Below are 27,720 nucleotides of genomic sequence, written 5' to 3' on the forward strand. Positions count from 1 at the left end.
GTTGTTGGTTTCTGAGGCAGACGCTGTTTTAGTCAGCGTCTGATTATCTCTAACAGCACTCGTGCAAAACTTAATGAGTAGGTTCACATTCTCTCCAAGTGTGTCTCAAAACAATACTTGTATCGTGATAGAAGTTATAATACTTTCTCATTTATATAGTCTGAAAATGCAAATCTATTAATAGTGACTTCAGTCCACAAAATACACAAATGTATGCCTCAGTATTTCTGTGTACGTGCATTCTTTAGTTTAGTTGAAGTCCCCATGCAGTGTTTTCCCGCTTTGTAATAAGACAAAAAGGCAAATGTTGTACAAACTATACTGTCAGGTCAGTGTACAAAGAACAACACAAGTTGACCCAGAGTCTTCAAGCAACTTAAAGAAGTCCAGACACTTTTCTTTCCAAGCTCCTTAGACTACGATGACCTGGATGGCTGAGAACCTTCACAGACATATTGACCCAGAGTGTTTTCCAGATCACCAAGAACCCAATAATTTGAAAAACAAGAATGAAAAGAATGAAAACATAAATAAAATCTATGAGTGTTCAAAAGAGCCAATAGAATACAATAGAAAACATTTACAGTGAGCTGTAATAAAGCATATAATAGAGCACAAAAAGAGCGTCCTCTAGAGCTGATTTAAGAAATTGCCAGAACCTCCGTGACACAGAGGAAAAATGCGGAGATAAAAGATTTTTTAAAAGAACTTCTTCAATATATTACAGATATATTGTGGACTTTAAAAACAAATAGTAAAATTTTAAAATCTATTTGAAATATCACAGATAGTGATGTGCTATTTTCATTGTACTGGTTAAGCATTGATCAGCTGCATTTTAAATCATCTGCAACTGAGAGAGAGAGAGTGGTTTGAGGTAAAGTTGCAGCAGTCCAGCTGAAATCCTTTAGCTGCAAAACTGGCTTTAACTTGATGGTTCTCAGTTGGTAAAAGCTTCGTCTAACAGCATCCTTGATTTGATCGATAAAAGTCAAATAACTCTCCATAAAAACACCATGATTTTCAACTGCAGTTTGGAAGATAAGTATCTTATCTGGATGTTTGTGGAACTTGGGATGCCAAATCAAATAATCTAAGTAAAGTGAAGTCATTTTGTTGAAGTGTTTGTTTTTTTTGCCTGCATAACAGTGATAGTGAATTTTGTATCTATCAACAATAGAGCAAGAGAGGTAGTGTGTACAATTTAAGTAAAAAAGGACCTAAAACGGATCCTTGACGGATGCCGCAGTTAATGGAAGTTAGGAATGGCGAGCAGTTTGGAATCTAAAGGTGCCATCAAATAAGGAAATCCAGTTTAAAAATATTTCGTTTAGATCATTGTCTAAATGCAGCAAAGTCCAGAAGAGCCAAAATCAGCAGATAAAAAGATATCATTATAAACTCTTAACAGGGCAAAATCTGCATCTTTCTTAAATTAGACTGAAATCTCTTAAACATATTAAAATTCAAGTATGAAAAAACTATGAAAAAACTTGAGAAAGGCAACTTTTTCTAAAATTCTGAGTTCCTGAACTATTGAGGAGGTTTAGCATCTTCTCTAAATGGGATCTAAGTGCCTCTTACTTGCATTACTTGCAGTCTAAAGGGCAACAGCCGTGTTTCTGAACGTGACGTGTCTCGCATCAACAGAATAAAAGTAATTTTACAGCTGGAATGCTTCTCTGTACAAGGTATTGAGCATTGTGTTTTCCAACATGATTTGTGATTCATTGAGGTGACGAGAGTTCACATTAGGTCACCCCTGTCACCCTCCTCTCTTCCTCCCCTGCTTTCTGAGCCAAAATATCCTCCGTCCTTCATGGTGTTTAAGCTACAGTGTCTTCCTCTTTCCTTCCCCTCTTGGCCTTTGAGCTGAGCTGCGCCGCTCACGCAGCTTGGGCTAAGATGGATCTAGGTGAGCGATCGAGATGGCTTCCTCGCTGTATCATTTCTGAGCCAAGATTGTCGTTTCCGTTCATTCAGTAAGGGCCAAAAGATAGATGGGGTCATCAGCGTTTCTGTGCTGCAATCGGGATCAGAGACGCAGAGCTGGGAATTGAGTGCCACATTTTCTGTTTTGTTTTCCCTGACATTTCTCAGCTGTTTCTGGCAATTCTCATCTTCTCCCAGTTGCTCTTTCACGTTCCGATTGTGTGAATATCGAGCCCTGGCAAGCTGATCACAAAACCATGCCCTGTGGGGTCATGCAGCTATAAAGCAAGGCCACTGATGCCCAGTTGTTTCTCATACTAACAAGGCCATTCACTGACACTCTTTTTGGTCTTGAATAGCCCTCAAGATAACAGGAAGGGTACGTAAGTCTTCCACAAGAGACCACAGTATAAAATAAAACAAAATCAATGTAAACCTTGGGTGGAATGATAAGCACAGGGGTTTGTGTTTGAAAGTATGTACATCTTTTTGTGGCTCGTTAGATGACTAGAATTTTCGTAGTTAACTGATAACCAGTATTATTACATTAAATTACAAACTGCATACCCCACTGCGCATGGTTTTGTTACTAATAGAAAGGGAGTCTTGTTTCTTCAGTATTGTCATCGCTTTTATTGTCATGAATCTCTATTAAATAAATATATATTCTCAGCATCCTGGCTCTGTATTTATGTTTACAGGGATCTCTCTTTTCTGCTGGTAACTTGCTGCACTTAAGCAGTGATCCTTGGTTGTAGACATGGACAGCTGAATATCCCATAGACTAGTAGTTATTCCGGTTGTACAGTACTTTTCCACTGGAAACCTCCCTGATGAGCACGTGCATGTTGTTGCAGACAAGTCTTCCTGATCACAATAAACTGGCAGACATGAGACATCCTCATGGGGTATCTTGTTCACCTTCTGAGGAAAAAAGCATTTACGCTTATGCCTTGACATGCTCACAAATAATGAAACTCTAAAAAAACATCTGTATTAGATGCCCATTCTCCTTTACGTAATATTTAGTCATCAGGGGATTTTTATTTAATTCTTTTGTCTTTGAATGGTTTGAATTTGTGCCGTTATACACCTACAAACTATGAAATTCTGTATTTTTTCCAACATAAACATTTTTGCACCCATGGCCTTGCAGCCTGCTGACAAACCAATTTCTGACAATTCGGATTTTCATTCTAAAAACTATAATTGGCAGCATATACATTTAAAGGGTTTTCTTCAAAGCAAAATTTTATTCTCATAATAAAATCATTTGAACTTCATACTTCCTGTACAATCTTTACCTGATATAAGCTTCTTTTCTACTTTTACTTACTCAGTTTTGCTCGACTTGACTTGGTTTTCCGTTTGGCAGTAGTATGGGCTACCAGGTACTTTTTCAGTACCTACTTGGGTGGGGTTCAAAGCCAGTTGAGTCATGCCAAAAATGTGATGTCAACAGACAGAAGGGCACCGAGTGACATCACTGCATGAGCCATGAGAGCGACTCCTACACTAGAATCAAACCCGCCATTTTTCAAACCCTGCCAATTTAGTTTGGCCAATTTTGTGTCTTCCTCAGTAAGAACTCGCTAACAGATCACAACCACACCGATCACAGTGTTGTTGATCACAGTGTTGTGTGTTTGCTAATGTCCAACTGACTATTTTCCTGTGCTACTATGCGCATGCATGAAAAGAATGGGCTCGTAATCTGACATTCGTGATGCTGCCCAGCCAGTCACCAAGCGAGGATGCTGAAAAGTATCTGATTCCTGTCCCTCGTCGGTTGATCAGTGTGTCTTTATATATAATATCAAATATTGTGATTTGGAAGCACACTTTTAGAGGGCATCTTCAACCAAATCCCCAAAACAAGAGAAAACTGGACTAGGGTAATGCAATATTGGGTTCTTCCTTTGCCCACACTCTACCAAAGCCGTTCTCACATACAAAAACTGGACAATGTCATGAGAATCAGGTCTAAACATTGTCTGAAGTTGTTTTTTTCTCACATGCAGCACACACAAGGTTCCACCTCCTTTGTGGAAGAAACAATTAAACCACTGATTCATAACTATTTTGGCTTAACAGGCACTTAAGAAAAAGCTGTGAGTAGACATTGCTCCTTATTATTTGTCAGCTCTTGATAGTTGTGCCATAGAAACATTACTCCTCTCAACTTCTTAGATGGTAAAATTAGCAAAGATATATCAGTTTTAATTAAGAGGCAGTAGAATTGCATCAAGATTAAAGGCGAAAATATAAATATGTATCACAACTTTGGTTCCCACATTCCGATCCGATTACTCCTATATATTTATCATGTGAACCCTTTGCTGCTAAACTGCCCTATTGTATATTAACAGCCTCCACAGATGGAAGGATAAATAGATAGAAAGAAATCATCAGGTATTTTTCCACTCATAATGTACTGGACTTTTCCAGAGTCATCACTTCCAGCTACTGCACGGCAGGACTACATCATCCAAAGTCCCCGTCTGCAATCCACACTTCCTTCCAACATTCACTTCCCCTTTTTCCAGGAGCCACAATGCGCTTACAAATAGCCCTCGGACGTGGAAAAGCTCTCATTTGTGCGAGGGCGTGTGAGCAACCCAGTGAGAAAGGGCTTCCTCCCTTTGCTTTAAGGTTCTGCTCCACCTCCACTGGCCTCTGTGGAATGTCATCCTGCAGTCACAATGACCTGCCTTCACGTGCAATTTTAGGTTGTAACGACAGAAGCATCCAGGGGTCAGGGAGCAAGTATTTGATTCATGCCACGTATCCAATGGATGCTGGGAAACATGAAAGGCTGTATACAAAGAATACTTGTAATCGCCCTCACGTACAAATTCCTTCACACAAAAGCAAATAAATAAGACAGAGACAGTTAAAATAAAACAGGTATAGACAAAACATGGATGTGGCCACCGTGTCATGGACTATCATTTAATTGTTTGCCCTAAAGTATACCTTCCTTTTTCATCCTTATTGCTTCTAATGAGTACCATGTTTACCAATTGAAGATGCCGTATAAGGCTCGAAACCAGCAACTGAGACCATAAACTCATCAACAAAGTGTTTCCTGAGGTCACCAGTCAAGTGATCAGTAGGGTCATTTTCCCATTTAATGCTAACCATTCTGACTTATTCTTGCAACCACACGGCTAGCCCCCCTACTGGCCATTTGAAAGAATGCAAGCCACTTTCCATACCCTAATATAGAATTTGTGCACTTGTCGTACTGTGTTGTCTTGTGACTTTTATTCTCTGTTGTTCCATATTTAATTGTGTGTAAGAAAGCAAAGTGTAAAAGTATTCCTTTGACAAAGTTTAAACATTTTCTCAGGACATGTCTATTTTTGTATGTATAGTTGTTCAACTGTTTGTTAATACAAACATTTAATCAACCAATTACATGGCAGCAACTCAGTGCATTTAGGCATGTAGACACAATTGAGAGGTCCTGCTGAAGTTTAAACCGAGCCTCAGAACAGGGAAGACAAGTTATTTAAGTAAGTCTGAACATGGTGTGTTAGTTGGTCCCAGAGGGGCTGGTCTGAGTTTTTCAAAATTGCTGATTTGCTGGGATTTTCCCACGCAACCATCTCTAGTGTTTACAGAGAATAGTCTGACAAAGAGAAAATATCCAGTGACCAGCAGTTCTCTAGGCAAAAATGCCTTGTTAATGTCAGAGGTCTGAGGAGAATGGCCAGACTTTGTCGGCCTGATAGGAAGGCAACAGTAACTCAAATAAACACTTGTTAAAATCAAGACATGCAGAAGAGCATTGCTGAATGCACAAAATGTCAAACCTTGAAGCAAATGGGCAACAGCAGTAGAAGATCACCCTGGAGGGGACTCTTGTCAGCTAAGAACAGAAACTGAGGCTACAGTTCACACAGGCTCACCAAAATTGGACAATAAATGGATCCATATTCCCTCATATCAACCGTTAAGGCTGGTGGTGGCAATGTAATTGTTTGGGCAATGCTTTTTTCCCTTGTACCACTTGAGCACTGTTTTAATGACACAAACTGGCCGAGTATTATTACTGAACGTGTCCACGTCTTTATGACCACTGTGTGCCCATCTTCTGATGGCCGCTTCCACCAGTTTAATGCATCATGTCACAAAGCTCAGATACTCAAACTGGTTTCTTGACCATGTTGAGGAGTTCACACTACTTAAAAGGCCTCATGTCTATCCGGTCGTTAAGTGATGATGTGATGAATCCTACTTCCGGGCCTAAAGTAGTCTGCGTTTAATATGGCTTTTGTGTTAACATGTTTAATGTTTTGTATTTTCTTCTATTTAATCTCAAAAAGCTCCTAAAACAGTCAGTGATCACTGTTGACCTCCCTCGGCTTTTATTACCGCTAATCATTTATTTAAGCTCAGTTTTTAATACCTTAGGATGTAACTGCAGCCCAGCCCATGCAGCAGTATATGAATGACCAGTGTTGGGAAGGTTACTTTTAAAATGTATTTCATTACAGAATACAGAATACATGCCCCAAAAAGTATTCTGTAACGTATTCCGTTACGTTACTCAATGAGAGTAACGTATTCTGAATACTTTGGATTACTTAATATATTATCATGCTGTTTACAACTACATGAATGTACTATTGCTGTGATTTATTACTGTTACTGAAGGTCCGCGGCTCCCAACCATAGTAAAGGACCTCTGGCTAATACGTTGGGTTCTGTGTCGGGCTCGTAGCTGAAAACTAGCTTTACTTTGTTGTCTGGGTCAACTTTGCTAGCGAGAGACAGAGAGAGGCGTTGAAAGGCTGCTCCAACGGAACTTATTGTTTTTGGAGGAAAACACAAACACGGTGTACAGTCGAGTCTTAATAGCTTACTTACAACTGGGCTCGTCTGGCACTCTTCTTGGCTGCAGTGGTTATTAATATATTTACATACTTCCAGCTCCCGTTTTTGCTCCTGACAGCTCGTACTTTTCCTTTTTCTCCCTCCTCGCGCTCACAGACACATAACGGGTATGGCAGTCCATTCTCCCTGCAGCACGGACTACACTGCTCATGAGGCTACATTCTTTAGAGCTATACCTGTAGCATTCTGCCTATTAGCTTAGCACAACAACAACAAAAAGGCCTCTCTCACCCAGGAAACACGCAGAGAGAGAGCGTCACCCTGTAACCATGGCAACTGTAACAGTGCCGCCTGGAACAACAGACGTAGCTGTCAAACAAAACCCAAACAGGCCTGACCCGCCACAATATAAAAGAGGGAAGTACCGCCGTGTAATCCATTTATTTCAACAAAGTAACTGTATTCTACATACCACCTTTTTAAACGGTAACTGTAACGGAATACAGTTACTCATATTTTGTATTTTAAATACGTAACGGCGGTACATGTATTCCGTTACTCCCCAACACTGTGAATGACTAACCTCGTATTGTGGATGGATTATCTCAGTTGTTCTCCTGGCTGAAGTTTGGTCCTTTTACAGCATCCTGCCATGCGATTACATTTGTTCCTGACCACCGAGAACACTCACGTTAACTTTTATCGAGTGCAAAAAAAGTTAGCTTGTTTATATTATGCTAACATAGCTGTGTCGCTGGCGGTCACGTAGCACATCATTATATACCAGCTAGCCAAACTTCAGTAACCCTACAAACGTCACTGCTGTTTAGTTTTCTGTCTTCATTTATGTTGGAAGTGATAACAGAGCTGTACATTTTAATTTGTTTCCAAAACCCCGCAGTCAGGACATGCTATATTGTATTTAGATAGAAGCTAGCGAGCTAACTTCCTGCTAACTTCTAACTCCGTTAAATGTCATAAATTCCGTTTTCATGGATGCCTGGATGTTAAACTCAATTGTTACACCTGGTAGAGCAGAACGCTGATCATTTTATTAAAGATGAAAGACTTTAGACAGTTTTTTCAACTCTCAGTAATGCCATAGTGATCGTTTGATATATGGACCTGCAGCGGAGTTTAGGCCCAGACACGGCTAGTGACGTCAGACTTAACAACCGGATATTTACCAGCATCTCTGAGGAACCTTGTTGAACCTGTGCCATGAAGAATTAAGTTCTGAAGGCAAAAGCGGTTCAACCTGATACTAGCAAGTAGAATATCCAATGAGTATATACTGTACTGTATTGTACTGTACAGCAGTGGGTTCACATGATAAATATGTGGTGTCATGTTTTAATATTAAGGTTTTTTTTGTGTTTGGTTCAGTAAAAAAAGAAAAGAAAAAAGAAAGTATTTTGCTTCTCAAAGAAAGAAACAATAAAATAAAAATAAAGGGCACCAGATAATGAGGAGAGCACTTGGGTGCAACCCGGGAGAAAAGGAGAGTGCAGCTAGTCACTGAGAAGACATCCGGTCTCTGGTCTGTGAACAAAGCCGTCCAAACGGAGAACAAAGCAGGAATCTGGAGCTGAGATATTACAGACTGGTTGGCCCCTCAGTGTGGAAGTGTACGTGCTGCAGAGCAGGACTCCGGTTATAGAATGACACTGGGGGCGGGGTGGGTTTCTTTGGTAGTCTGTGTGTCAGCTGTCAATTTGTCTGAGACGTGCAGGTCGTACGCACTCATTTGCTGTTCTTTCCTGTAGTTTTAAGCTAACCTTAAACCTGTCTCCTTCATGGCATTTTTACTATCTGTTACCTCTTCTCGCTTTGCTTCCTCCAGTTTGCCTTTTCCTACTTATGACCACTACCCTTATGCTCTGCCCTCCACCCTCCTCATGGTGTCCTTCACTCCTCCCCTCCATCCTTCAAATCTTGGTAGGCAACAGAACAATATCCATAGGGTCATGGTGACCGGCAGCCCCCCTTCACGTGGTTACTTCCTGCTATTGTCTCTGGTCCTACTACCGATTGGCTCCTACACTCTATTAACCGCACACATACTGGATTAATCATCATTGTACTCTGTTCTGCTCTGGGCTCTGGCTTGGGAGAAAGACTGGAGCCATGCTTACATGCATGCATGAAAGCACAATACCATGGGAAATGTATGACCACTCACACAGAGGTATTCAATACGTCACCAGTGACTTGACCTGTTTTGTCACATATGAGTGGCAGAAAGAATATGGAGTGGTGTATGCAAAAGCATAAAATATATTGTAGTGGAACGCCAAAAATTAATTTGTTCATTGATTTTATTCCCTTTTAATCAAATGTTATGGTCTTTTTTTAAAGAAACGGTGTAGCACACTCTCCATGAGTTTAGGTTTTTGTCACAGTAATTATTCCTACTCTTCATAGAGACCTTTCTCCGAGAAGTAATTTGACAGGAATTCCCAAAGCTTCACAAGTGTACTTAGTACAGTCTTCACTGAATATGTTTGCTTGTTGAACTTTAGAAGATGCATACTTTCTTGTAGACACTTAGTTAGGCTGATATGTCAGTCAATATTAGCTATTTGCCAATCTATTAGTATAAACATTTATAATTGCTAATAAATAAAACTTTAAAATTTCAAGTTTAGAAGGGGGAAATGCACTTTATCCATGTTTTGAATGTTGAGCTTGCATAGTTTATCCACCAGAGGGCAGCCTGCAAAGTATTTAGGTCATTAACACACCTGCGGACTAGCTGAGCCAATCAGAGTCAGGCAGAGTGTAAATAAATAATCCAGTCCAATAAGGACTCATGTAACAAATGGTAGAGAAATCTGTTTGTGTTTGAAAGAAAAAAATATACAACTTGATGTATCAGATTCTTAATTATTAACTATTGTTATCGGTATGGGCCGTAAAAATTAGTTGGGCTCTAGTATAAAGAGAATTGCCAATGTTTTAATGATTTTTGTGTGTGTGTGTGTGTGTGTGTGTGTGTGTGTGTGTGTGTGTGTGTGTGTGTGTGTGTGTGTGTGTGTGTGTGTGTGTGTGTTTGTCGAAGCAATACTATAATACTTACATCGCCACGCACCTTTAGTTTCTCGTGATTAACGCATTATGTCTTTTTTTGGACACACCTACCCCCTCGGCAGCTGCTCACAATAGGCTCTGATGAATCAAGCGTGTCAGTATGTGTAGTAATCTTTGCAATTGAGCACACAATCATCAGAAAAGTGGCTCTTTTGACAGCTTGCTGTTTTACGTCAGAATTTTTTCTCCTACTGTGGTAATCGTCCTCTGAGAAATAGGCTCAGCCAATTAGCGGTAACGTGGCCTTTAAAGGTTTCCTCGGGGTAAGTCTAGGGAGAGCTTTCATCTAATGCTTGTTACTTTCAGATCATCCTGGATAAACGCAGACACCAACCATATTCTTATACACAGCAGAAGTCCACTCATAAAGGCAGTTTTGTTGTAAGACAGACTTAAAAATGCCATACCTGCACTTTGATCATAATAAATTGCATTCCTGTGTGCTTATTCCTAAGGAATGAGGTAATCTTAAGTTTGTGATTACGGATTGTAAAGTTTCACTATAAGAAGCATCAAAATGTCCTCATAAAAATGTATATATGCCATTTGCAGGTCTTTATAAATATACTAAAAACCATCACACAGACACACACACAGAGTATTGGGATGTAGAGAGAACATATGATTGAAGCCTTTTTTCAGTATTCTGAGAGCTGCCAAGAGCACAGCTATATGCACTTAAAACCCGCTGCAGCAGCAGTTAATTTCTATAGGGTACTACAGTTTTTTCCCTTTTTCAGTCTCCGACACTTTGATCCTGCAGTGTTCTTCATATCCTCTAGTAGCAAGACCCCTGAGTTCTTTGATGTACCTGTCTCAGCATCTGTGGCGCTGGCCTCTGATCACTTATTAAATGAGACATGAATGTCAGGACCTCACATCTTTGCCTCTTATCACAGATCATCCTGTATACACGACCGTGGCAGCTCTAAATCTCCTCTGTCTGTACTGTTAGCATGCATCAGCTACAGACTAAGTTACATGAAAGGCAATGCGTATCATGAAACATGAAGGAAATCCTGTACTAGAGGGGTTTTATAGATTCTGAATACTAACGTGACAAGATGGTCCAATAAAAAAGATCCAGGATCAGCATGTTACTGCTAATTTATCTTTTCCTGCTACTTAAATCTAACGGTAGAAATGCCATCTTTCATCATATAAAGTTAGTAAGTTAAAGTAATAAGAGTGCTAATAGTTTGCTTTTTGTGAATAATTTATAAAATGAAATCACTTAGTACTGTAAAAGTCACACTGTGTGTAAAATTTCATATAGTACTGTGCAAAAGTCACCCTATATTTCTTTATACTTATATATGTTTCAGTAAATCCTAATTTTCCTATGAAAGGATACAAGGAAATACAGTAAATAGGACAAAAACAGTTTGTACAATTGTAGCTAACTTGGTATGACCTCCTTTATTTTTCAAAGCTCTTCTTTGGATGTTGGCTGCCTTTTGTTCCTTTTGTCAAGGTGATCCCACACTGCTTAATATTGTTGAGGTCTGGGCTCTGGGGAGGCCAATCCTGGTGTGCTTTTACCAAACACTGGAAATATGTTTTGGATCATTGTCATAATACTTACCGTAATTTTCTTGGTTCATAACTCCATCTTTTGATGAGATCCCCAACATCACTGCCTGAAACACAACCCCAAGTTAGATACATGACTCCATCAGCGTAGCTGCTGATTCTCGGTCCAGTTCTTGTTTCTCTTTCTTAACAATGGCTTCTGGACAAACACCCTTCCAACTGAGACCATTTCTGTTGAGGCTTTGGCAAACAGTAGATGGATGAACTGAAGAGCCAGATGCATCTCTCGGTTCTCCTATTTCTTAAGCATATGACTCAGATAATGTTCATCTGATGTAGTTTTTAAGCCTGCTAGTAACAAAGTTAAACAAAGAAACTGTTTAAAATCTATCCCCCACCCCACCCCCCAAAAAACAAAAGACAAAAACTTCCAACTCTAATTTCCTCACAGACACAGAAAGGAGCGTTATTTGTTTGGTTTGGCCTGTGAATGAAACGTTGAGGAACGTTTTTGTATTTTGATTTTACGTGCCTGCTGTCTTGTATTGACAGTGGCTTTTGTTGTCATTCTTGCTCGCTCGCTCTCCTCTGCTCTCAACAACCTGTCCTGTAATGCCACCCTTGGGTCAGCTTTAAATTTATTGCTTTTGGCTGAAAGCCCTTGCAACATAAATAAACTAAGAGAAACAATGGAGCGACTCAATAAGCATCATACCAGAATTGTTACAAAGCAGAAGGGAAAGGAAGACATGCATTTCATTTTCTATGCTATAGCAGACAACGTTCTATAATCTTTATTCTCCATTTCCATTCTCCACATTTCCACCCTGTTAACATTTCTCATTTCCTTACTTTCCTTCCTTGCAACTTATACTCCTTCCATACTCATAGTTGTTATGAATGGATCAACAATGGCATTTGACCTGGTACGTGACCGTTTAGGCAACTCTTTAGAAAAACTGAATCCTCTCAAATGCTACTAAGTATTAGTGGGGCCAGACCAGTGAAACTGCATGATAAATGTGTGAAATTGGAGAAACTGACATTTTTATAAAGCAGACAGTTTAAAAACAGACACTTTTCTGTCATTTAATTATTTATCTGTTACTTAATTACTTTTTTGTAGTATAAGGAGAGTCTTTATCAATAGGAAAATATGTAAAACACATGAAAATATTGTTCAAAGTTCAAAATTTATAGTCACATTTTACAGTCGCGTTTTTGGAATTTTCAGTTCAATTCAATTCAGTTTTATCCATACAGCACCAAAACACAACAACAATTGCCACAAGGCGTTTTATTTTGTAAGGTAGCCTCTAAACTCGTTTTTTTAAACATATTAACTGACTTTGCACTTTATTTCACCTACATGAAATGCTAGTAGTTGTTTAGCGTGTTATTAAGCACTAATTATCTGGACATCTCCAAGCCTTGACTTTAAACTTTGCAAGCTTGCTACCATTAGCTAATAACTAGCTAATAGCTAATAACACTCCACACTTTCATCCAAATATGGCAGCTTCTGGCTCCAAAATGACAAAATAATATGGTGGCAGCTAAAATGCTAACGTCAAAACTTCAGTATGTGTAGTTCAATTTTAGATAGGTTGATCTTTTTTTTTGTTTTACCTCTATTACTAACATTGACAGGAATGTCGACAGGAAAGTATTAGCAAGGGGGAATGATGCAGGACATGAGAGCTGTAATAGCATCCCATGTTTCACTGGTATCTAAATGAAATAGGTTTCTAAACAGGTGTTCGGTTTTTTTTTTTTTCCAATTTATAATTGAGCTGGATGGAAAAAAAACAAGCACTATCCATTAACTATAATTAATGACTACTGTGTGCCAAAGTCAGAACAAATGTGTGGCAGAGGTGCTGCTCATGTCTCAGACTGCTCCTGGTGCAGATGAACACCTGAAGGTAACAGTCTGAAGGAATCTGCGTGGTTGTTTTAGGCAGTCCTGTAACCATGTCAGCCTATATCTAAAGAAAATTCCAAGATGCTAATGATGACAAAGAGTTCACAACCCAACTCCAGAGTGAATTATTTACTGTGATTTATGTGCTAACCTGTGAATGTCCTTGGCATGCTACAGGACCAGACTTCCCCTGAAGGCGGACGCGCAACACCCAACCGCAAAACACAATACACGCATAAAAGAGACACCACAGTCAGGGCTGTAAAATTCAAGCTGATTTATTTTTCAGCTGTTGGCACGCTGTTTGACATCTGAGACTCGATGTTGTTTTAAACTTGGAAAAACTTGAGTTTGATGGTTTACATCACCATGCTGTTTACTTTTCTACAAAATAAGGCTGCGTACTACAAATGCATATCCACAACTGAAGTCTAAAACTGAGGACTGCAAGAACGATCATTGTTAGCTATTAGAATGCGTGTGTTGTGCCAGCTCTGGCTTGTTAAGGCTTCGGTTAAAACAAGTGATGAATGTTTTAAAAGGAAGCTCTGCCTTCACATTAGCAGGACTCAAGCCCTCATCACTGCCAGCCCCATTATTACCGACTACTTCAAGCATATAAAATCCAAATTAAAAATATTCCTCAAATTTAGCTGTCATGAGTCTGAATCCTCATTATTATCCCTAATTGTTCAATGGACGATAAAATTAAGAGTCTGAATAAAAGACTATAGACAGAGGTGATGAAAGGGGTTAATCCTTCTTTCGTCATTTTTTGTAGCACAGCTCGTCATTCATCTCCACCAGTGTATCGTAATCTTTGAAGAGCTACATTTGTTTTAAAAAACATACAGATGTGATCAGATCCACAGATAAAAATCAGTCTCCTTTTCTATCAGCTCTTGCGCAGGCAGTCCCTCCCCTCCACCCTTGTCACGTCCACAGGGCTAGCACGGCCTGCCTCGAGGTGAGAGGTCTTCTGGCTGGGGACCAGGACAGTATGGGTCCTCACTTTGATCTGCCTTAAACTGGCTGCTACCTGCAGATAGCATATTCACACATGCAGCTGCTTGATAGGCAATTCTACATTTCTCGTTTCCTGTCTCTCGATCACGTCTCTCTTATCTGATAGAAACTACTCACATTTTGTTCTATTTTTATATTAATAGCGCTTTCTAATGAGATCTAACTAGCAATAGGAAATGCAGCAAGTAGAGTGTTTAAGAAATATGTGGTGGAAATTGTTTGCTCTTGTGTGTGTGTGTGTGTGTGTGTGTGTGTGTGTGTGTGTGTGTGTGTGTGTGCGCGCGCACTCACTGTCATCTGGTTACCATTTGAGGGCAGAATTATAGCTAATGATATCCTAGAGGAGAACTACAGTAGCTAAACATGCAACAGTTTCTCCGTTTTCCTCCCTCTCAGATCATTCCAGTGGTAAGAAGAGTTAAATTATGAGGGAACAAAGGCAGAGTCTATAATATGGGTTAGTTTGTTAGAGGCTAAAAGCATGTGTTTATTTGCATCTCAGATTTCCATCAGAATTCAACTATAATCATTTTGGGCTCTTCAGTTTTTCTTCGGAGTGTTTTTAGATGATGTCTGAGTTTGCAGTGCGATGCTGTACAGGTATGGTCTGTACTCTGTGTGTACTCACTGTCCTTGGAGGAAGTTTATGAAAGGCTGGCATAAGTCACTACAGGACTAAAGAACCGCTGACAAACATTTTTTGTAACACAGTTTTCTTTTCAATTTATCTCACTCTTCTGTAATATATGGAAACCAAAGCTTGCAGCTCTAAAAAGTTCTCTCTCGTGTTACTTCTAAACCAGAGCGGTCATACATATACCAAAACCAGAATTGGCTTGCCAGGGTATCCAGTCTAGTGCACTGACTGGATCACTTCGCAGTGTGCCACAAAAAAAAACTACAGGGGAGGATGTTTTTTTTGTTTTGTGCACTAGAACATATTGTGTTAGAAGTTGTTAAGAATGCATCATGTCACACGTGGTTGTCTGAAAATTTTAATTTATCCAAACCGCAGGTATGAGTCATTATCAGTTTTACGGCAGACTTACCAAAGCAAGCCAAGGAGCCATGCTGATGCATGTCTTTATAATGACTGCAGACTGAATTTAAAAAAACAACAAAAAAACAACAACAACTGAGACCAATTCTTAAATTGTTCTAGCTTCTCGACGTCTCAGGCTGTTTATGATCTATTGTGTAAATAGATGATTCATTAAATGTATTCCTAACATTAAAATAACGGCAGGAATGTACTGATATTTTAGTTATTTTGCATTGAATTAAAAAGTCTAAGAGCCCTGTTTCATGCCAAGGTAAACTAAAAAAAAAAAAGGGAACAAAATATTAAAAGTGCTCATGTGATCATTATCAAAAGGCATTATTGTCATTATACGGTCGATATTATCAGGTCATGAGACAAAAAAATCTTTGAGATTTAATATCGACCGTATTTTTTTGTCATTCTTTTATGTAGAAGAAGAAAATGATGATACAGTATTATACAGTATTTGACCAAACACTGCACAGCGCTCTGCCTCATGCACTTTTTTTTAAATCCTGTCCTGTCTGGTGGCTTTTGCAATCAGAATTATGATCTGAATGCACTGTTGTGCCAAACGCATTATAGAGCCAGGTTCAGCTCTATAAATTCTGAATCAGCTCCCCTTGTTCAGGGTTTATCTGACTATTTCTTCATTTCTGGTCGTTGTATTTAAAGTTATTATATTATATGTGGTATACATTATGCCAATGTCTAAGGCAGGACAGGATAGAGTACAAATAGAAATGCATAACGTGTCACCAACTGCTGTACCTGTAAGGAAAACCAAACATACAACACCTGGGACACAGAAATTCGAAAATACGTGTGTGTGTGTGTGTGTGTGTGTGTGTGTGTGTGTGTGTGTGTGTGTGTCACACAATGTACTTGAAAATGAGGGTGGGGGACCTGAAACCAGGAGTACCAAGCCTCCTGCACTCACTCTTATTGCACACTGCATGCGCTAGTCCTGCCTGTAACCATGGTAACAGCGCATAATGATGAAATGATGATGTTTGACTGACAGGGCTGATGTTTAATGGATGGCAGACAGTCTTACGTCTTTTTCACAAGAAGTGAACTGTATAAGTAAGACATCCAACACAGTGTGCATTGGAAATATCCATGTTAGAACTAACTGTAAAAACATGTTTCTTATTTGTTTGATTATACTTTGTCGCTTCCAATGCAGGGCACCTTGTGCTATTTATTAAAACCCTGGGAAGTGTTAAGTCTTGATTTAAACTAAAAAACATTAATAACTGTTCCTCGTCCCTCAATGAATTGTTGTTTGTTTTCATATCTCTGCTGCTTTCACCTGCACAAGGTGAGGATATCCTGCTTTCCTCTTTCCTATTACATTTTAAACAGAATATATTTGAGTTCAGTTATTGGTACAATAAAAAACAGGCTTATAATAACTTTTGTCTCTCTCTTATCCATTTTTATGCAGTTTTAGACACTTGGCTTCATTTTAATATATTTGTATGATGATTGATGGTGCTCAACTTCTAATGATTCCAGAGTGCATAAACACACACACACACACACACACACACACTAAAAGCCACTGTACTGGTCATTATTGAGTAAATTACTGAGTGTGTCTCTTTGCAGTGAATGACATGAGGCAGTGGATTTTCGCCACAGCCATCCTATTACTGTACAGTTTGTCAAAGTCATGCCTGCAAAAAACTAATCACAATCAATAACTCTCACTCAGCTATTACTGTGGTAATAGTTCAGCCATCCTTTGGAAATGAAAAGGATGTTTGAAGCAGCCGATCAAAGAGATCTTCAAGGACAATTCTACATACTATAGGTGGATCAAACAGTTCCAGGAACTCCCTGAGGATCACTGCCCAGCAGGGAGCTCCGAAGAGAGATGGCTTATGCCTTAAAGGGATTTTTTTTTCTGTTTTTATTTTCATGGCCAATGAGAACTCTACAGTGATGGAACAGCTATTCAATTCAGTTTTAGGTTACTCATATAGCACCAAATTATAACAACGGTCTCATCAGGACTCTTTACATTATAAGGTAAAGACCATACAGCACTAGAGAGAAAACCTCAACAATCAGACCTCCTCTAATGAGCAAGCACCAGTGGCGACAGTGGGAAGGAAAAAACCCATTTTAACAGGAAGAAATCGTCAACAGAACCAGGCTCGGGGAAGGGCAGTAATACACCACAGCTGGTTGGGGCGAGCTGGTGGTTGGCAAAGGAACAACAGCAGCAATGACAGGATAGAAGATATCGCCAACAGAGTGTGTATGTTATATACTCTTAATGTCCAACAGGATATTAGGATATTTTTCTTTTCTTTTTTCTTTTTATTCTTCTTCTTGGGGCAGCACAGTTGTACAGTGATAAGCATTGTGGCCTCACAGTAAGTGGGTTTGAATCAAATGGCAGACTGGTGCCTTTCTGAGTGCAGTTTGCATGTTCTCCCTGTGCCTGTGTGGGTTCTCTCAGGGTATTTCAGCTTCCTCCCACAGTCCAAAAACATGCAAACAAGGTTAACTGGTGACTGGCTGTAGGTGTAAATGTGAGCGTGAATGGTTGTCTGTGTTAGCCATCTGGCAGCCTGCCCTGGGTACCCTGCCTTCCTCCCCATGACAGCCGAGATGGGCTCCAGCCCCACTGTGACCCTGAATCAGCTAAGAGTGACAAGATCGATGGATGTTCTCCTATTTGTAACACCTAAATAGAAAAGCTTTTAACAGAAAAATATTTATGCCAAAATGTGACACTTCATTTGAAATGTAGCATATTCTAATTTCTAAAATAGTCCCTATTTAGCATGTGGCTAAAACAAAACCCAACCCTAAATTTAGATTGGTTGCTGATGAACCAACAGATGCTAAGAGGCCTTTAAGTCCCATGGCTATGGACCCTCCAAGGGTAAGAGAGCTGCCATTTTACAGTGCGGAGCTGCCTACCTGTAATGCTAAAATGTTTTTTGTGGCACAGACTCACAGCCTAGCTTTTCACACACAGCATGAGTGTGGTCTTTTTCTTTCTTCTAATCCTGTTTCTTTATTTTCTTCCTACATCACCTTCTCTGTGAATACTTCAAGTATCCGGCTGAGAGAAAATTGCGAGCTTCATTTTCTGAAGGAAATTTTCAGTGTATTTCCTCCAGCACATATAGGCTCCACTCCCGGTCCATTTTCCCCCAATTTTGTTCAATTTTAAAACCAGAAGTTGTTTGCACAGCGGATGCGGCACTGAGATTTTTAAAAATGGGCGCTGGTTTTTCTGAAAAAAATATGCTTGTGTCTTATCTTGTGCTAGTGAGTATGTACCTTGAAGGACAGTTTCATAAAGATCCTGAAAACAGGTTTCTATGAACTTCGATACTTCCTCATTTCAGAAGTATCACAAGCACAAACGTGGGGGTGGGGTGGGGGGGACTTCCTCCATGACTTACAAGTACTGTGGAAAAAGTTCCAGCAGTCACACAAGCCTGAATAAAAATTGTTGGTCAACTATTACTGTGAGAATTCTTGTAGCAGTACTTTAGTCATCCTGTGGAAAGGAACAAGATGTTCAACACTCTTAACTCTCTTCACTCTCTTAAAATCAAAATCATCATCAAGGACAGTTCTAACTGTAGATGTAGACATTTGTGCACATACAAGCAACTCAAGTGTGTTTTATTTGGATTATTGTTGAAGTCATGTGTATATTCTTTATGCTAGTTTTGAAAGCAGCGATGCTTACTCTTACTCTGTGATTTGTCTTGTTACAGGTCTTCCCACCCCTTCCTAACGAGGCTGAGATTGCACACACCAAAAAGCTCTTCCGGCGCAGGAGGAACGACCGACGGTAAGTCTACACACACACACACACACACACACACACACCTACCTCAGTAAGAGGAAACATTTTTCTGTGTTGGTGTCAGTGCAGTCAGGCCCATAGCCCTGACATCTCTCCCCATCCAAAGAAAAGTTGAGACAGGAATGCAGGTTCCACACTCCACTGCAGACGGGGAATAAAGAAAATGCACGGAGGAGACAAGTTTCTCCTCCATTTTCAAGTTGATTAGGTCTCTATAATAAAAAAAGTGCCAGCTTTTTAGTCACTCATTTTTGTGCCTACAATGTTCACGTAATCTCAAGTCCAAACTAGGTTTCACACTGGCACATCTACTTTAATTGTATACAATGAAATCTAATTTCACCCAAGTCTGACTTCATTGAAACCAGGTCCTTAAAAGAAAAAAAATCGCTCTCTCTCACTCTCTGCCCTGATGTCACGGGAAAACCGTTCTTCAGTTGCTAAGCGACCAGCAAAGAGAAAATATTGTGATTGTATTTGTGGTTTAAAAAGAGGAAATTGTCTCTAATACAAATGGAAAAAAAGCACTTTTATCCTTGTTTTTAAGCTCAGAGGATAATTACTTTTGTCCAGAGCTTTTGTATTTATGTTTGATGGCCGCAGCAGCGAAGGCTTGGCAGAAAGAAAAGAACAAAAATATGGACCAACATCAGTTTGCTTGGGTTTTGGTCTATTTGTTTTTAAATGGGAAATATTAACACAAGACCATCCTGTTTTCTCGTGCACTCTGCTCCCAGGCACTCTTACAGCTTACACGTTAGGGGAAGTTTTACATAGAGAAACTGCTGGCCTGTGTCTGGTTTATGCACAATTGTCAGGAATTTACACAACTCTCGTCTCATAAATTTGAATCTGCCGCCAACATTTGCATTCAGCCATCTGCGCCTGAATCCAACTGAAAAGGAATAACATTAAACACGACGAGGCATCTTGACAAGAAAACCTTGTCACAAGCTTCTGTTAAATTTACATTCATTTACATTTAACCACAATGAATTACTAGGCAAACAGGTTTCTGCTGAATGACTTGTTGATGGTGGACTCTGAAAGTGTATTCACATTTTCAAACCTTAAATTTCTTTCAGTGATGAGTGCATGCTGTCAAAGGTGCCACCAGGCTACCACTAGTGCTGTGAAATGCTGTAAATTTTGGTATTGATCCGATACCATTATCAATACATGGCCAGTATTACCAATACTGATATTTTTAACCTGCAAAGGCAGCTTGTGTAAGGGAGACCAGTGTATCATACTGTATGAGATGAATTACCTTCAATTCTGAACACATTTTTGTGACCACTAAACCACTGTGATTTTCACTTTCCATACAAAGTATCGAACCTATCATGCTACTATGGGTCTGATGCCAGTGATGCTAGCTACCACCCTAAGGCCGCACAGTCGCACAAGCCTAGAGGCAGCCCTCTGGAAACATCTAGGGGGGGGGGCTTTGCAGACAAGTCAACATCTTCCATGCAGATTACAGGTGATTACGGGAATCTGCTAATAACCAAAGCAATCACAAAGAGCTCTTGAGGGCAGCACTGTATGTCTCTTTGCTATCAATTTTACCTAGTGACAACTGGCAACCTCTGCATACTACTCACCAACCAGACACATTTTTCCCTAATGACCTATCGTTGTCAGGGGTCTTTCCCCTAGTGACTGAGGGTTGCTGACCCGGTTGTGTTACTGGGAACTAAACTGTCTGTAAATCTTTTTTGGCCTGACCTACTTCAGAAGTTGATTAAAAATGAATGTGCCTTAATGTTTATCAATAGCTAACAGCAAAAAAAAGACCCAAGAGGAATTCTTTAAACTACAGGTCGGCCCAGTAACATTAGAAAACTATGGTTTATTTTGCCCCTCATAAATCATCTTAATTCACTGTAGTTTAACTCCATATTTTCCCCCTGGTCCTCAGTAAACAACTGCTTTACACTAAAAAGAAGCATCACACAGAAAGCAAAATGAAGCTAAGGATGGAACATGTCAAATGAGGGATGAGGCAGAGGATAAAAAGCTGGGCGGACATGAAATGGGGATCAGTAGAGCTGGAAAAGCAGGGAGCAAAAAGGAGAAAGCCGTGATTGTTCTCACAAGCCAAACATGAAAGCAATTTATTTATTTTTTAACAATACAATTATTAATGAAAAAGAAAAGCTGGGAGTTGAGAGAAAAGAGTGTGGAGTAGAGTTAAAGTGGAATGGCTAAAAGTAGGTGCAGATTTTATATGTAGAGGGTCAGGAGAAATGAAAAAAAAGTGATATGATTGGGTCATGCCAACAGAGCAACCTCCTGCAAAGCTAAAAGCCTTTCTACCAACATGTGGTTAGTAAGCAAGTTAACAAAGTGAAAGGTCTCTATAAAGCTTAACGTGTCTGCTCATCAAATGCATTTACCACATTTGTTTCTTTGTAAAACATGCTAATCTTTTCCTGTTATTGTGCAACTAAACACCAGCAGTCACTGTAAATGCAAACGTTGTATTTAGTGATTTATTTTGTCTAATGTCTCAACACAGCTGAGGTAGGCGAAAGAGAAAAAAAACATGAGCAAACGTGCTAAAAGCAGAAGATGTTGAAATATGGAAATAACTATTGATCATTTGTCTATTTGTCCGAGGCATGCAGGCTGCGCTGAACAAAGCTCAAGAAAGAGAAACAGAGTGGGACTGAGAGATTGAGTAAAGGAAAAGTGTAGGCTGGCTGTGGCAGGAAGGAAAAGAAAGGGGAGGTAGTGCATGTGTTTCTACTTTAGTAGGCACGTCAAGCAGGGCTGAAATTAGTTGTGATTTACTGGAATGTGCTGCTTACCGCTTTCTGCTTCAAAACAGAAAAAGGGGGCAAAGAAAGAGCATAGCAGATCCTTTCTTCATCATACCTTAAAGTCTTTCTTAAAAAAAAAAATTCTATTAATTAACAAGAAGCTTTTTACACATATTGACTTAATTTTGTCTTTGTTGGAAGAAGTGCACTTTGTCCACAGCATCACTTTAACTGTACTCACGACTAAACAAACAACAAACACTAATCGAGGATGATAAACATCCCATTTACAACACATCATAGCTGAAACCTGTTAAGTGTCATTTGAGCTGCTGAACTGAGAGTTGAAACGATTTAAAAACAGTTTGTGTGGGACTAAATGTCACCGCAATGACTAACAGTTCCGCTATCTTTATGATTTGTATGCTCTCAAATATGAGTAAACATCTGGGGCCAGAGGCATGAAATTGTGTACCAACAAAAAAAATACAAAAAAGAAAAACAGAAACGCACACTTTCTGTTAGATTTATGAAGATGAAAGTAGGCCTGGTTCCGTTTTTATACATCTCAGTTCTAGTACGAGCCTTATGTGCCCTGGTGAACTCACGATTTCATATCAGGGCTTATCCCCGCTCAGTGACTCATTAAGCCTGTGAAGTAAATGCATTGTGTGGCACTTGGCGATGTCTTTGAAGAGCTGTCATTACAAAACGACTGCGATTATTTATAGCACCTGTTTTATCGCGTGTATGCACACACTCACCGGCCACACGCTCGACGCAAATATCTAATCAGCCAATCACATGAAATCATCTCAAACTGGTTTCCTGAAAATGACAATGAGTTCACTGCACTCAGATGGCATGCACAGACTCCAGCAACTGTGTGATGCCGTCATGCCAATATGAGCCAAAGTCTCTGAGGAATGTTTCCAGCAACTTATTGAATCTGTGTCATAAAGAATTAAGGGAAAATGCAAAAGGGGTTACACCCAATACTAGCAAGTTTTAAATAATAAAGTGACCTGTGAGTGTATATGACATGTCATTTTAAGCCAGCATCAGGTAAATGAGCCATAGTGAATAATTAATAACCCTCCTATTAACCATAGCCGATATTTTGAGGGTTTTCCTTTTGTTTTGTTAACTAAATAGTCAAAATTATTTAATGTGAGTGATTCTCAAATTTAGAGTGATGGAAACTGCAAAATTATTTTAAAAAAATCTTCAACAATGAATGCATTATACAGAAAATGGTGTGTGCATTGTAAACATGTGTGACAGACATCTGAAAGAGGTCTGCTGCTTCTTCTGCACCCACCATGAAATGCCTGCTTTACTGGGTGTAATCAATAAAAGCTCTGCATGCATGTATGCACACACGCTCAGTATGCTTTGGACTTTTAAATCTCAAGACTTAGCAATGCAAATATTCAGTCAAGCAGTCGAAACCCATCTCCCCACAGTCCATTAGGCCAGCGTGTTGTGTTCTTTATGAAGCTTTGGCCCCGTTATTGACTCGTCTGGCCTCCGGGCGTCTTTCCCCTGGGCCGATCAATTGTCCAGTCTGGGTCAGCCGGTGGTTCCATGAATTCTTCATCCACATAACCGTGCACAGCAACAGCCGTGATTGATCATCAGCATCCTGCCTCCTCCAATGATCATGTCTGGTCATTAAGTTCACCTTTTTAGTTACCTTAGCATTCTTTCTGTAGTTTTGTGCCTGTTGATTTTATGACCATTATCAACCTGTAGTTTTTGTTTGTTTCCCTCTTTACCGCTTTGCTTTTCCTTCTCTTAAAACCTTCCGTTTCCTCCTTTTACGCTATCCATTAAATCCCCCCTGCTGTTTTCTACAAACGGTGCTGCCACTGTATTCAACTCTTCATCCATCCTTCCAATCACCTGCACTGTGGCATCCCCATCTCTCTTGTCTGTAGAGCATTTGATCAGTTCACCCGAGACCAGTTAACCGTACTTCTGCCTACTGGCCCAGGGGGAAAGCGTCAAGTCTGCGCCAGGTTAGTGACAACATAAGAAAGATGCTCAGAACAAGACCTGAGTACAAAACGGTGGAAATTGCATTTGATTGATTCTACTCAAGACACCCAGAGGTCAATCAAACACACAAATGGCTCCATATAATGAGGAGGTGGAGCCCGCCAGGCAACATCAAACACTAATTTAAACCGGTTAATACCTTCATATTACCAAACTCATCATCCTCAGACAAAAAAAAAAAAGTAATTTCTCATTTCATTAGAAGCTCGGTCACGCCAGAGTCAGGTCTGTTTCCAAGTAACAAGACAGTGCGAGATGAAATTTCATCAGTGGCCCCATCATTTATCCCTAATGCAAACATCTCTTTGGCATTAATATGACTGATGGGCGGTCAATCTGAGCAACGCTCTCTCTACCGCAGAGCTCACAGTCATTAAATATGATTTACATTTTATTTCATTCTCACTTTCACCCCTCATCACCAACACCAGTAGATCAGAATGGATTAGTGTTGAGCCTGAACTAACAGCTACTGTAAATATCTAATGAATCAAATCAGAGTGTGTGTGTGTGTGTGTGTGTGTGTGTGTGTGTGTGTGTGTGTGTGTGTGTGTGTGTGTGTGTGTGTGTGTGTGTGTGTGTGTGTGTGTCAAAGACAGACGTGTCATATTTCTCAGCTCTCTTGTCTTGCAGTGAGCAGCTTAGCAAATTAAACATGATTTCATCATTAGCACTGAAGTCCTAATCCGTAAGGCATCTGATTCTTTAGTCTTAAACCTACAGTAAATACCCCTCAGGTGTAAACTCTCTCAAAAATAGAACTGCAGGACCATCTGTTTACAGCTCAGCCTAATCAAAAATGTAAAAAATAACTTGGACACCAAAGCGGGGACTGTTAAATTGGTCGCTCACGATGACCATAAGCCAGATAATTTAGTGATTAAAATAAAGCACTGGTTAAAAAAATAAATATTTTTTTTAATACAGGAAAAGTTACGGGGTAATTTTTTGATGTAAAAGAAAATCATTCCTGTGAAAGAGGCGTTGTCTTTCTTTACAGAGGGAACTGCTTCAATTAGCAGTGCGATTACAAACACGTCAGGCCAACGCAGATCAGGCTGAGACGGAATATTTATGAAGTGATGAAGGTAGGCTCTTTGGCAGAGGAGACTCACAAGATGAACTGTCTTCCAACCTCCCAGAGAGAGTGGAGGAGGGGGGCCGGGCGAGACACAAACCACATGAACACACACACAAAAACGATAAATACGTTCACACAAACACTCCTTTACCGAGAGAGCTGCCAGACAGGAAAAAAAGCTAATTGTTTTTTATTACTGATGGAATCAATTATTTGTAGAAAAAAAAATCCTTAAATATCATGCGCAAAACTCTCTCTCCAAACCATGAATATTTCAGTTTACATTGCTTTAAAACAGAGAAAGCCAATCCTCACAGGACAACCTTGATCCAGCAAATGTTGGACAACTAAGCCTTAAATCCAACATAAAGTCTGTTGTGCTTTGTAATTTATTTAGTAACTTAACAGGCTATGCCTATCAGCGTGCCACTACCAGTTAACTGAACCATTTAAGCCAGGGGTGTCAAACACGACCCAGGGGCCAGAATTGGCCCAACAGAGACTCCAATCTGGCCCACTGGGTGGTTCTGAAAAATTAGAAAGACAATGTCAATTTTAGACATTTAACTGTGTTTTCGTAAGTTTTACAGAGTTTGCTGCTGACAGACCTCCTCCACAGCCATTTATACGACTTTAAAGTATTTAAGTAATAGATAAAAAAAATTCAGTGAGAGAAATACTTCTGGGGTTTATTGCTTTTTTTTAAACAATGGTTTCAAAGTTAAAAGAGGACATTTTCTGTGAATTAACAAAAACTTTCTGTTCTGTAACTTTGCACATTTATTAACTACATTTTAAGCCCAAAGAGTCACGCTGATAGATTTCTTTCAACTACAGAAGTGTAGAAAAACGAAATATAAATAAATAATATCATGAAATATCTGAGTGATTCAATGTATAGACGATTGTAGTTAATCGTCTATACATGGACAGACAGGTGAGTGGCGTGACCCACCATGTACGCAAAATGAGTTTGACGTTCCAGATTTAAGCTATTATTTAAATTGTCCTTATACAGCACTTTTCTACTGTAACTGAACACTCTTAGTGCTTTATACAACTTGCCTCATTCACACGAGAATATTTTTTTATCCTTTTTTTGTTTTGTTTTTTTATACGCTAGTGCTTTCTATCTAACATTCATACTCCAAAGGATACATCTGAGTGGAGCTTGGTTTTAGTCTGTTGCCAAAGGATATTTGACGTGCAGACTGGAGCAGCCAGGGATCAAACCACCGACTTTCTGATTAGTAGATGACCCGCTGTACCTCCTGAACTACAGCCGCCCCACCCCCCCACCATGACGTTTCATTGTATACGTTTTACTGGGTTCATGTACAATAAGCGCTTACCTCAAACAACCGTATAGATGCTATTTTATAATATTTGGCAACTAGCTACTTTTCATTTGCAAGTAAAGTTTGTAACCACCTGCACCAATATGCTAAACATACTGATTTCATTTCCTTCATTTACAGATCACATCAGTCAAAAATTAACATTAAATTGCCTACATGGATACAGTTAGGCATATCTGAACAAATGCTTGCTAGCTGCTGCTACCCTTTGAGCTAGTTCACTGGCTGAGGCAAATAATAGGTTGCCTTCTCAGTGCCAGGGTGACTAATCCCTTGAACCATATGTCAGCGGCTTGTCAAGCCCAGAGCCAGTGCAGCAAAAGGACACAGCAATGCAGGACAGGAAAACACAGACACACTGTGCGTCCACATGTAAGCAGGCACTGGGCTTTTGATTTTCTAGATGTAGTTCAGTAGTGGTGGGTTAGTGCTTTTGTGTAGAGGTTCTCACAAGAATAATGTTTGATCTTTGTGAGAAGGTGCGTCACAGTGTCACAGAGCCGTTTAAGATATAAGGCGGCTGCCATTTCATTACACTGCACCTAAAACTTGCCCTCATTTCAGGAGACAGCAGCGGCCTCACGGCGGCGGAGGTGGCGGAGGAGGGAAGAACCAGCCTCAGTCACCGCAGCAGCAGAGGGATCAAAACCAGCAGCAGTCCCCAAACCAGCAACAGCAGAGTTCAGCAGAACAGGGAGATAACAGAAACACTTGCGCCGGTCGGCCCCCACGCCAGTATCAAGGAGGACATGGGCAGCGCCAAGGAGGGCCCTTACATCACGGATACAGCCAGAACCGGCGTTGGCACAACAATCAGAAAGGTCAGGGGCATGGACAGACAAACACTACGGGTGATAAAGGAGTACCCCCAAGAACAACCAAAGACAAAGAGACTGAGAATGTAAAACTGGGTGACGAGCACATGAGACCTCTTCTAGACTGCAGCAGCAAGAGTCTCAGTGAGTCACCCAAATCTGACTTGACGGCAAACACGACCGCTTTCGCCGATCTGACGGCTTACAAGGAACTTCCCAACACACCGCAAAGTGGAAAGGCAAGCGAGGGCCAGTCGGAGCAGCCCAAAATCTGCCTTCTGCAGTCGTCAAAGGAGAGGCTGAGGAGGAGACTAAAGGACAAGGTACTGAAAAGCTGCTTAGTGACTGTCAGTCAGTATTAAAGCAACCAGAACCGATGTGTATGTACACACACAAACACAGTC

The 27,720-nt window shown here is 40.1% G+C and overlaps 1 protein-coding gene across 3 annotated transcripts in view; it reads left to right on the forward strand.

Annotated features, from left to right (window-relative positions):
- ctif (CBP80/20-dependent translation initiation factor) overlaps positions 1-27,720 on the forward strand; it is a 60,943-nt gene that overhangs the window by 19,558 nt on the left and 13,665 nt on the right. For 2 of the 3 annotated variants that reach the window (XM_006789040.2, XM_006789042.2), the window contains exons 8-10: positions 19,142-19,218; positions 23,942-24,022; positions 27,066-27,639. In XM_006789040.2, coding sequence (XP_006789103.1) covers positions 19,142-19,218; positions 23,942-24,022; positions 27,066-27,639 — 732 coding nt within the window. The remainder of the gene's footprint in view (positions 1-19,141; positions 19,219-23,941; positions 24,023-27,065; positions 27,640-27,720) is intronic. The other variant, XM_006789043.2, reaches the window with a different exon arrangement.

Source organism: Neolamprologus brichardi, chromosome 7 (genome assembly GCF_056152115.1).
Source record: "Neolamprologus brichardi isolate AB-2024 chromosome 7, ASM5615211v1, whole genome shotgun sequence".
NCBI lineage: Eukaryota > Metazoa > Chordata > Actinopteri > Cichliformes > Cichlidae > Neolamprologus > Neolamprologus brichardi.